The sequence below is a fragment of the Sander lucioperca genome, chromosome 10 (assembly GCF_008315115.2).
Source record: "Sander lucioperca isolate FBNREF2018 chromosome 10, SLUC_FBN_1.2, whole genome shotgun sequence".
NCBI classification, from domain to species: Eukaryota; Metazoa; Chordata; class Actinopteri; order Perciformes; family Percidae; genus Sander; species Sander lucioperca.
In genome coordinates, this window is record NC_050182.1 from 11014632 (window position 1) to 11027131 (window position 12500).

Here is a 12500-nt window from a genome sequence, read left to right on the forward strand (position 1 = left end):
GAATGCATTTGAATAGTTAGTTTAACCAGAAATATCCGTGCTATTGCTCTTTTCAAATCCACCAGACTCCATTGACAAAAACGTAATTTTAACGTTAACGCAGCCAGGTTATTGTATGGCTTTGGTGTTTTACCTAGTTCGAATCCAAACTAATATTTTAATAAACACCAAAGTAACACAATAACACAAACTAACTGATCAGACAGCGGTAGAATAGCCACTAGCTAGTGCTTCGAGAGGTACAATTACTGTTACTGTCAAAGCAGTCTAGCTGGTAGTTTAGAATAGTGATATAGCTAACGGTCGTTGGTCCTACTGGACCGGGCCAATTCCAAAAGTAGCCTCATTATTAGTCATTTGAACAGCAAACTTTGTAAATATAGGGCCCAGAGATTTCTAACGTTATCTTTTACATTTTAAATCCCATCTAGCTATTTAAAGGAAATGAGTTAGCTAAAGCACTTCATTCAGCGTGTTTTTGTTTTTTGCAGTAACTTAAGCTTATAGATCTCAACAGTGTAGTGGAGCTACGTGGTTGTGAAACGAAAGTTTCTGCTCCTGTATAGCTAGACGTCCGTATGAAATCAACCTTGTTTTAGAAAAACTTTTATTCGCGATCATATGGAGAAAAACTACACTACCCACAAATCCTAAGCGTAGCAGCAACGTCTCTGATTGCTCGCTGTTACCATGGAAACGTTTACCGAAACCGCGAATGTCTAGAGCGAGCTTTTAACATTGACGTCTATGATAGTTTCTGTACACGGTCTTGTAAGTTTCTGTACACGGTCTTGTAACTTTGCCCTTTTTTGCCTTTTTTTTTAAATGTTGAGCTCTATTAGCTTGATATTAGTAACGTTTTAATTGTTTTAATGCAGTAACAACATCCGAATTTAACTAGTAGTAAAGTTAAGTAATTGGATTCAAGATGTTTTGTGAGGCTTTTATAATTTATTTAAAATAACTTTCAAATTAATAAATTGCATTAAATCTAATTCAAGAATCCAATTTAAGATCATACCATGTAAGATACAAGTGCTAATATTAATGTAATCAACCACAAAAACATAACTACAGTTTAAAATAAATTCACTATTAAGACAGTTGCCTGTTTGTAAACAGAAAATATGAGTGATTATACTCTGTAGGCTACTATTCAATGTCAATTTTATTTGTATTGCAGCATTCATTACAGCTGGCCAGAGTGAAAGAGAAGTTCTCTATGGCTCTGCAACTGGCTAAACCCTGAAGTCCTTTACATTAAAATCTGCATGTCCATTAAAACAAAGCATGAATAGAAATAGAGAAAACATAATAAGACAACAAAAACATGCAAGTGCGATCATACAAATGTGTACACACACACACACACACACACACACACACACGCACACACGCACAGTAACTGATGCCCCTCACCAGACCTGAATCTATTTCTGGGTACAGCTAGAAGACGTTAATTACGTTTTAAATAAAAAAATAAATTCTAAAACTGCTAGAAGGCTTCTGCCTGATGACCTGAGAAGCCTGATGGGGTTGTGATCAGTGAGCAAGTCAGATGTACTGAGGAGCTAAACCTAAACCTAGCTAATACTATTGTATATAATTGTATAATGTAGTACATATATTTACAGTGTTTAATGTAATTGAGTATAGATTTTTTTTCTTTAATGTTTAAGGTTTCAGGCACAATTGAGCTGTCCTGTGGCTCAGTCTTTTACCAAAGAGGTAATTCTCTTGCCACACCATAAATCAACAAATGTACCAAGGCGGGCCAGCAAAGCTTGGCTTTTTGAAAAGGGACATATTAAATCTGCCCTGGAATTTCGCTGTGACTGGGATTCCGGAAGAGTGTTGCAGGCAATAACGGTGGCCTTCCAGCCAATTCTGGAGGGCTGCAGGTAAGCTTTTGATCCGTTTTGCCACATTTGTTACGCGTTTTCTTATATTTTTGCAATAATATCATACTGTATTATGAAAGGATATTTTTGGGTGTGTTGTAAATTAAAAACATTTTTTACATTCCCATCACATTGTGATTGTAAATATGTAATTACTTTAAAGTTATGTGACTTGCAAAACCTGACAGAATGTAAATTTCTCTGTGGACACAAATTATGTATTGAAACTAAAACCTTTCTATGTAGTGTAGTGTTTTACTTTTAACAAGTTTAATTTACAGTGTGCTTTTTATTCCCTTAGGTTACAAATCCTGATGCCTTGTCACAACAAACTAGTCGAGCCATCCCTAACCTCCAATCAAAAGTTGAGTGGAGGCCTTTTGAAAAAACTCTTCCATCAAAAGTCCATTTACGTCAGGCCTGACAAGGTCATTTTGAGTGAAGAAAACCAATCTGTAAGTAGGCTAGTGCATGAAGATTTAAAAAAAAATGATGACTAGCAATGACAATACTGTATTTCAAACTGGATGTCTTAAACACTATTAATTGCTCTATGCCCTCATATAATACATTTGCCATGTTGTTTTATTGTTAGTGCACTGTATTTGATAAATAATGTTTGTTGTCTGCTTCAATTGACAGCCATCTTCTGGGGAAGACAGCCATGCAGAGAGCCTTGATTTTGCTCAAATGTCAGACAGTGACAAATGTGGTAAATTAATTTATCTACAGTACATGCATCTACAAACAAGTTTATATGATATTGGTCATGTTGTGCAGGATAATAGGGATAGAAACTAAATGTAGATGTAGGAGAAAGCAGGACTATTTTTTGGTGATTTCTTAATGATAAAGAAGGCTTACAGGCAGGTACAAGTCCAAGTGGAGCTGGCTTCTCCAAGGCATACCACAATGCACATAAACAACATTGTAACTTCAACAAACTGAAATTTAGAATGTCCTGGTTAAGTAGCTGCAGGACGGATTAAAAAAGTGGAAACAGGTGGACAGGGAAGGTCAGGTAACTGTAGGGCTCATGAGGGAATTAAGAATAGGTATGTAGTTGGGTGTGGCAGTCTTTTTTATGGGAAAAGGAGGAAAAAAAGGAAAGTCAAAAGGCATCTGGTGGACAACATGTGAATGCCAGTGGTTTGAGGTGAGAATGTGGCTGGATGTAGAGACAGGCAGATTTTGACTGGTTGTTTTTGTGTTTTCACAATTTATTTATTGTAAGTAATTTTGTTTTTTCCGCCACTTACATGCATTGTACAAGATGGGTTCTGATCATCTCATATCAGTTTAATGTTACTCAAAAGTTAAATGTTAACCCACTATTTTTCCATGTTCTTGCAGTCATTGGTAGTGTAGGTGACATTTCCAAAGAAGTTGTCTCAGCTATCTCCACTGTTGAGGCCCAGTCCCTCTTCAGAAATAACCCTTCCATCTCCAGTGGTGATCAAGTTATCTGGTGTGTTGCTACCGAAGATATTTGCACCGATGCACCTTCCATCTCAGCTGACACCGCCACCATGTCCACTAGTCCTCCTGTCATCACTATTGATGAGACCCTCATCCTGTCCAGTGGAACCTCTGCAATCTCCAGTGGCAACACCTCTGGTGTGTCCCATGGTCCCCAACCATCTGGCAATATTTCATCCAGCACATCCTACAGGTTAATATTTTGACATTTCTGTCTCTTCATACAGCTTTTCTATGGTCTGGGCTTTAGTGACCTTTATTAACAGTATAATTTGTGTGTAAAATACATTTACTTTATACTGAATCATGGTGTCCTCTATTTGTATAACTTTAATAACGCACTGTCCATTTGAGAACATTAGTTAACGTAAGTTATTAGACCAGCAAGGATATTCTTAGTCTATTGCTAATGCAACTGTCTGTGTTAAAATCATATATTTGTACCTTAATATCTATTATAAAATATTGCTATTTTATATTGTAGTACATACCTGGACCTATTTGAGGAAGAATATCTCTCTGATGACCATGATCTCCAGGAAGCCATTTCAAGGTCTTTAGATTCCAGTGCAAGTGAGAGGTCAGTAGAACATATTATATACAATTTAATTATTTAAACTGTACTTCAGGATAGCAATAACTATTATAATGTCTAAACTAGTAGTGAGACCAATTAGCAAGTTGCAACCTAAATGAGTCAGAAATATCAGTATTTATCATTGCACAATATTGACATTTTCATCTTTATTTGATTCTCAATCATTTTCATGGTCACTTGTCAGGTTTGAAGATTACCCATGCAATAATATGCATTATGTTTTATTGTACAGTATGGGCCCTATCTTGCACCCGGCGCAGCGCAAAGCCCGATGCAAGTGTCTTGTTAGTTGCTTGTTAGTCTTGCTAGTTTAAGACTGACGCAGTTGTCAATTTCCTGTCCAGTGCCCGCGTCGTTTAAATAGCAAAGATTAAGAATGAAAAGCAAATCCACCATTATAATAGCAATGCGCCAAGGTACAAAAGCACCTGGCTTTTAAAGGGAATGGGAGATGACTTGATATTGCATGTTACGCCCAAAACACACCTATGATTAATTAACCCTTATATTGTTGTTTTCAATTTCAGATGTGTAAAAAATACCATTTACTTTTTTTATTGGAACAAGGCTTCATGATTTTCTCAGATATGGCTATTTTAACACAACAAATGTTGTGAGAATTTTAGTAAATTGTAAATGTCTCTAAAAAAAATGTTACGGGTCCCAAGTTAGTATCATCTTTAGGGGGGTGACATGAACGATATACAAATCAAAATGTTCATCGATCCCTTATAACACCCAAGGCGGAGCACCAACTGAGACATCAGAATGACTCTGGGGTTGCTGTGTCACATGTCCAAGATATCAAGACAGCATTTGAGCTGTTCATACTGCCATCTGTTGAGAAGATCCGACGACAAACATGGAAGGGTGTTTGTTAGATGGAGATCGACAACACCTGGATGCTTACATGGCGCTGTTGCTTCTTACTGGCGTGTGCAGATCCTCGAATGAGGCTACATGTATAGCAAGTGTTCCACCCATTTGTCCCAATATCCCTTACTCTTGAAACAGAGTATGACAGATAAAAGTCCGAAGTGACATGGTAGCATGCAGTATACTCTGGCATGACTCAGCATCCCATAAGCTGTAGCGTCATTCCAGGATCTGTATACCCCAGCAAGAAGCAACAGCCCCATGTTAGCATCCAGGTGTGTTTTGTCGTTCCACATCCAGCAACACCCTTCCATGTTGAGTTGCTGTTCTCAGTTGGTGCTCTGCGTTGGGTGTGATAAGGGATTGACAACCATTAAATGTCAGTTATTTTTTATTTAAAGAACTCTTTTGAACATCTGGGTCACTTGGACCCTCCTCTTCATTAGATGGGTATGGGCTTACCTTTTTCCTAACCTAAATCTATACGGGTCAATTTTGACCCGTAACACCACAGATATCACTATGGTTTATAATATTAAGTTGAAAAAACCCAACATGCAAATAATTTTGGAGGTGTATTCTAATATTAGTCTGTTATAGTCAGATAACATAATTACCCATTGTCTTCATTAGTGGAAACATAACGAGTGAATTTGAATTAGAATTTTGAAAAAAAATTTAAGTTAAAAACGAGTTGTATACTTAAGATCAAAGGTCCATGGAGCCAAAAATAACATTTTAAAGAGTGTTTACATTTAAATGAATACATAATAACTTCTCACGCGTGAAAAAAACAATATTGGATAATAATCATTGTTTTATGAGTATTTAAATTTAAATCACCTCATATTTGACCCGCTAACACAAAAAATGTGCTTGATAACACATTACAAGGGTTAAGACACTAAGTACAACCCTTTTAAACCATGCGCTCGGCGCACGGACCCTTTTTTCCGTCAAACTAGCAAAAGTGGATTTGGACACACCCTAAACGCACCTGTGCCAGGCGCGTCACACCATGCGTTTAGATCGTTAAAATAAGGCCCCTATGTGTTGATTTTGTGGTTTGTCAATTTCCTATTGGTGGGAGGGTGGTTGCCAGTGTTGGAAATGGTTCTGTTGCTCTTTGCTATTTATTTGTTACGTTATTCTGAATAAGTAAGAAAAAAGTAAAACTGATAATTTCCATTATCACAAACGTTACTGTATGTAAATAGGTTTCAATAAACTAAATATTGGTTACAATGATGTGGATATTACATGCTAGTTCAGTGGGAGAGGTATAACCATTGACAATAACTACATTGTATTGTTTATTATTGTTTCAGTGATTTAAAGGTGACGTTGGAGAGAATAATGGAGCAGATTGCTTCTCGAGTAAATAATGACAGCACTGTACGCTTCAATATTGTCAGAAGAAATGTGTGGGATGGAGCATCCAGAGCCATGGGCAGATCCAATTTTTCACCCGAGAAGAAGGTAGACGTTAAGTTCACTGATGACTATGGGATATCTGAGGGTGCTGTGGACAATGGAGGTCCTACTCGTGAGTTTTTCCGACTCTGTCTACACGAAATCAAGGACAAGATTGGCATCTTTGAGGGTCCACTTAATGCTAAAGTCCTTACATGCAACTCCAAAGGTACTTTTGCTTTAAAAGGCCATTATTGGATTTTTTTGGATCAATAAATACATTATACCTGAAATTATTTTTTAGAAAATGTAAGAAATGTTCATGTTTTGTACAGTATCTATATTACTTTATTGAGAAATGAAGTTTAGAAGAAAATTAACCTGAGTTCTCTAATCTCACACAGATGGGCGGGGAGATTGTGACATAAATATAATTTTTGTTGTGAACAGTTAACATGTTTTTTATTTTCATATGATTACAGCAATGAAAGACAATGGATACTTTTATGCTGGTCAGATCATGGCAATGTCAATCGCCCATGGGGGGCAGAGTCCGTGTTTCCTTTCTGAACTCTTGTACGAGTGTCTTATAAAGGGTCCAGACAACGTGAAGGTCAAAACTGAACATATTACTGATGAAGAAACAAGGTCACAGGTGCAGTCGGTGAGCATATATTTCATGGATTCTATCATATTTACAAACTATTCATTTAGCGTGCACTCATTAACATGCAATTTAAACAGTAACGCTAACAGTTGTGTATAATCATTCTCAATAACAGAGTCAATAGATACTATCTTCATATCCTATTTATATTTTTATATTTTTAGATCTTACGGGCTGAGACTGAATCACAACTGCAAGAGGCAGTTGCACAGGCAGCCAGCTTAATCAGTCTTGCTGGTCACAATGTTCGCATAACACTGGAAAACAAAAAAGACACTGCTTTGGACTTGGCACACTGGTATGTCCTCCAGCGGACCCGTGCACCTTTTGAAAGGTATTTTTATGTCTGAGCATATACTATAATTGTATTTTGTCAGAAAAACAACTGCTATGTTTATGGTGGTAAAATGGCCAAAAGTGTGTGTGTGTGTGTGTGTGTGTGTGTGTTACAGTGAGTGAAAGAGTGATGCTTCAGAGCGTGTACCGACTCTAGAGTCATAGTGAGAGAAACAAAGTGTCTCCCCTGTTCTTTCTGACCACACTGGGAAATCTGTAGCAGGAAAAGTTAAAAGGGAGGATGCAACGCTACCAAGCCATGGCCGAGCGACATGCGTCGCCGTGACAAGTAGTTAAACTTTTGAGGTGCACATCAGGCTACGGCGTAGGGTCTGTAGCTCCACGTACCTACGTACGTACCCACGGCGTTGATTTAATGCAGAACAATAAATTGGCCTTTACTCAATGCCTGATTATGGTTTTGTGTTGAATCTACGTTGAATCCGCCCTCCAAATACGATACCCCATGGATGTATTAGGCATGCCCCTTCTAACAATGTCCACAAAAGATGACCAGTGACCAGTCTGTTTAGGCAGTAGCACTTGTATCGCGTATAGTCACATGAGTATCACAAGTGTAGAGGGTTTCACAGCACGCAAACTTTAAGAAGAGGTTGTACAAAGCATATTTTGTAACTTAATCACTAGTTATTATATAACACCCAGCTTAAATTACATTGTTTATAAGGGCATACAAAATGTATTATTTTAATAACAATTTGTATTAGTTTTTATTTAATTTGTAAAATACTAAGTTATTTAAAAATAATACATATTTAAAAATGTAAGTAGCCTATTTTATGCATTTTTCTTGATAATCAAAGTCATGATACCATTATACCGCAATCATTATCGCAGTATAGTAAATCACAATCACAATTTGACTTTTTCTTCAAATCATGCAGCCTTACCACAGTATATGAAAAAATGAAATGGTGGATGCAGAGTTCAATTTTATAGTGTACTAGTGCAACAGAACGTATAATTTATTTTTCCTGGAATTCATTAGGGACCTAAATTAAAGATTTAAAATGTAAAAAACTCTGGTTTGCAACATAGGTGCTAAATCATATGAACTACCCTTTAACATGTGTTTCCTTTTTACTAGGTTCAGAGATGGTTTAACATCTCTAGGTGTCCTAGATGCTCTCCAGAGATACCCTCTACAAACAAAGTGCCTTTTTGTGAAGGCTGAAAAGGGTTTAACAGCAACTGATGTGGAGAATCTCTTTGAGATCATTTACTCCGAAAGAGGGAGTAATGCATTTCGAGAAGAGTGCCGGATCCTGGCTTTCTGGCAAGACTATCTTCAGGATGCTGAAAGTAAGTTCTGCATTTTGGAAATGTATTTCAATATGAGACAGTTTACTATTATTTGTCTTCTGCCATGGCTTAAATAGTCATGAGCTGGAATGAACTTCTGTCTCCCTTGTTCAGGTAAGGTGAATCCTTAAAACCTTGTTGCCAAAGTACTGTCCCAATACACAAGTTTGCATTTCACCAAGAACAGTTAAGATTTCCGTAAATGTTCTTGACACGCCCATTTTACCAAGGATGCATTGGTTGGTAACTTGTATGAACTTGGCAGCACCCGTATCCCAACATTCATTTCGACAGACCAACAGGACAATTTTAACAATTTTTGACATCTTATTCATCACTTAATTAACTTCTGAGAATGTTATAGGCAAGAAATTAACTGTTAGATTTTGAATATAGGCGTTGTTGACGCGTTGACGAATTGACAATTTGCTTAAAAGTTTTCGGAGTTGAGAAGCTCCATAAAGTGACGCGATAGCCAGCTAGCGCCTGCCGGTGCCGCTAGCTCATTGCTCAGACAGTCACGCTCGGAGACCCCGCTGTAAGCTGGAGGTCTCTCAGACTGGTCTTTTAAATTGAGGATTTTATTTCGCCGTTGACGGATTGTTTGTTTAAATATCACAACACATGTCCATCATAAGATTAACGGGAACTTGTGGTTAACTGTCTTTTCGGAGTTAAAATATAAACTCCACAAGTGCCTGCGGGCTACAACCTCGCTGGCTGGCCGTCACACACACACACACCACACACAACACACAACACACCACACACACACACACACAAACACACAAACACAGGCGGTGGAGAGACACATACCCAGAGAGACATACCCGTTTCTCTTCGGGAGACCTATTTAAATTATGACAGGCTATACGATTTAGTATTTAGTTCATACTTTTTTTGGTGCATTTGTTTTCTGATTTATTATAAGTTGAGTTTCAGTCTTTATGATAAATGAACAGTTGTACATAAAGTGGTAACATGCTATGACACCAACCTTTATAATTTGAATTGCTAATTTCCATCTGTTGTCCCTGGGCATATACAGTGCACTACAATAATATAGAAATGATAATTCCACATAACACTAATAGGAACACATAGGACACGCCAGTGCATAGGCCTACTTCTTTTTTTAATTTAAACCGACTTAAACTAATACACTAATAATAGTTGGGATCGCGTTCCACTCTTTTGAATAAGTAAGGGGTGTTTGAGCTAAACCATAAACAAAAAAATTAAATTAAATATAAGATGCTCTGTTTAGGCTACAAAACGTGCATGCAGACTGAAATTCATCATTGCGGTTTTGTCGGGATTAAGCTATAAACAGAAGGAAACTCTGCTAGCTGCTAGGCTAATGTGCAGTGGTAAACACACAGAATATGGTAAACACATAGCAGAGCTTGCAAACTGTGGCTTTTTTTGTCGACAACGCGAACATTGTCAACATAACTCACTGGAAATCCAAAATATTTCCACACCGGCGACTTCAGTAAGAGGAGGGGTTTCATGTTTTGTCGATGGGTCTCCTGCATTTCTTCGCAGCACTTCAACACGTGTTTTTTCCGCTTGACAAGCTGACCGGACATGACATGGGGGCGTGGCAGTATCGACGATTCCATTTTTTAAATTCGAAATTCGAGATTGTGACTTAATTTCGGTCAGAAAGTTGGTGACACCCTTACTGATTAGCTACTGTATCACTGCTGCTCTGCCACTACTGCTGAGCGGTTTAAGGACATTATTGTTGTCATATGCACAATGATTACAGGAGTTGTTGGCAATGAAGGGCATCAGGCTCACTCCAACAATGCTCATAAATTAACTATAAAAATAGAAATCATGAAAGTTAATATATACCCTTAAATATAAATTAGGTAATAGAAATTTGTGTAGACAGTATTACCAAAGAAAACACTGAATGTAAACTGAATTTAATAACATTTACATAAATACAAAGTGATAAATAATTAAATCGTAGATGCAAAAAACAATTCAATTGTGTGTTCAATTGAATTAAGTTAATTACAAATTAATGAAATGCATAATAATACATGTTATCATGTATCATCATGTACAAATTCAGTCAAAATAATGTTCTTGAGTGCCGCCGCGGAGCCTAAACCAAAAAGCAAATGCCATTACAGGGCTCCACACACACTTATTGAAGTCGAGTTACATCCAAGTAACTACTATGTGTGATAAATCTCAATCCTTAAACAGATTTAAACAAGCTAAAGTGACTTTGTGAAGCCCCAAACCCAGCCTTGCTGCTCATGACTTGGATTTTGGCTAATTGATCTGCTTCTTTCCTTTGATTGCAAAAAAGCTGCAACAAAAAGTATGCAGTGTTGAATTGGATCCCTCCACAAAGTAATACAATTTATATGTACCATAATCCAAACTAGCAGATGTACATCTACAGTACCAACATATCTTGGTTGTTATAGCTGTTGTGTGCAAATAATGTTGCTAGCTCCTATCTATTTTTTGTTGGTAAATGGTGCACTATGCACTATATTCACTAACCCAGGCAACCCTTCCAAATTCCAGTGTCATTTCAATAGTCACCATTCTTACATCACTTCTGTATTACTCCAGTAGTATAATACTTAATTAAATATCAGACATATATATGATTTAATTGGGCTACTCTCTGTTTATGTTTTCCAGTTGAAAACGATGTCTCTCTAGAAGATATTCTTGTTTTCTTCACTGGATGTGACAGCATTCCAGCCCTGGGTTTCTCTCCAAAGCCCAGCCTTGAATTCATCACCCACTCCCGATTTCCAGTGGCTAATACTTGCGAAAATATTCTTCGCATACCAGTTCATGCAGAATACACTGATTTCAGATCTGACATGAATTTTGCCATACGCAATTCACCTGGATTTGGAAGAGCATGACTTAAAAAATAATGGATGGCTTGTAAAGCTTGTTATGATTTTTCTTTTTTTTTCTTCATAAGTGCAAGGTTTATTTTTGTTTGTTATCCCATGGAGAAAAATCAAGCATTTGCTGTAATAACAACATGAAAAATATACAGTAAAACATAGTTCTAAGTTTTTGAAGATATTTTTCAAGCCATGGCTTTGTGTTTCAGATTTTATAATGTGAAATTTTTTAAGTTGATAAAAGTGGCATTTTTTTTCTTCTTTTTATTTAAAAACACAGTTTGGTTATGGTTAAGAAAAGGTCATGGTAAGAGTTAAAAAAAAATCATACATGGCAATCTTTCAAATCCGATTTGGGGTAGCTAGATGTGTCCAAACAAATGTACATAGCTATGGGTCTTAAAAGAACAAGTTGCTCTAACAACCCATTAGTTCTTTTTGTACAGGAGGACAGGATGGTTGTTGTAAATTGTTTTATAAATGTTGTCCAGCCCCATTGCTATGGCAGAATATTGATTCAAGGTTGTGGTATGGCCTTCTAACAAATAAATGATTCTGGTTACTACTTTGTGTGTACTGGCTTACTGGCTTTTTATTATCTATTGTGGTGGGATATGTGCATCGCAGACTTTAAATGTAATATTTTTCTATTAGATAGTTAACAAAACTGTATACAAAATGAAGTAACTTAAGTAATAAAAACACAGGGTTCATCTTTGTCAATATGGTTATAATTATACATTTTGTAAAATGATACATAATATACACAGCACACATGTACAGTACATATGTGGTGATAATTGCTATGGGTTTTTGTCAAATTATTATTAGTCATTTCTTTGAAGCAGGTCACATGCTGATAGAAAATGTTCTATCCCATGATTTCCATCGTCAATCATTGGATTAATTTGCATTAAATCAACGTCCCAGTGGTGGTAATAAGGGGGTTGCACATGCACATGATTCAGTCTTACATCTTGAGGCAGTTGGAGCATTCCCACTGTCCAGAG

The 12500-nt window shown here is 36.9% G+C and overlaps 2 protein-coding genes across 6 annotated transcripts in view; both read left to right on the forward strand.

Annotated features, from left to right (window-relative positions):
• sema6e (sema domain, transmembrane domain (TM), and cytoplasmic domain, (semaphorin) 6E) overlaps nt 1-12500 on the forward strand; it is a 182648-nt gene that overhangs the window by 104147 nt on the left and 66001 nt on the right. The window lies entirely within an intron of this gene.
• The window catches only part of LOC118496012 (G2/M phase-specific E3 ubiquitin-protein ligase-like), an 11319-nt gene continuing 236 nt past the window's right edge, over nt 1418-12500 (forward strand). The window contains exons 1-10 of the mRNA XM_036006026.1: nt 1418-1901; nt 2203-2356; nt 2544-2613; nt 3255-3573; nt 3865-3960; nt 6183-6496; nt 6750-6931; nt 7099-7268; nt 8379-8593; nt 11270-12500. The exon at nt 11270-12500 is cut by the window's right edge and continues 236 nt beyond it. Coding sequence (XP_035861919.1) covers nt 2216-2356; nt 2544-2613; nt 3255-3573; nt 3865-3960; nt 6183-6496; nt 6750-6931; nt 7099-7268; nt 8379-8593; nt 11270-11502 — 1740 coding nt within the window. The 5' untranslated portion in view covers nt 1418-1901; nt 2203-2215 and the 3' untranslated portion in view covers nt 11503-12500. The remainder of the gene's footprint in view (nt 1902-2202; nt 2357-2543; nt 2614-3254; nt 3574-3864; nt 3961-6182; nt 6497-6749; nt 6932-7098; nt 7269-8378; nt 8594-11269) is intronic.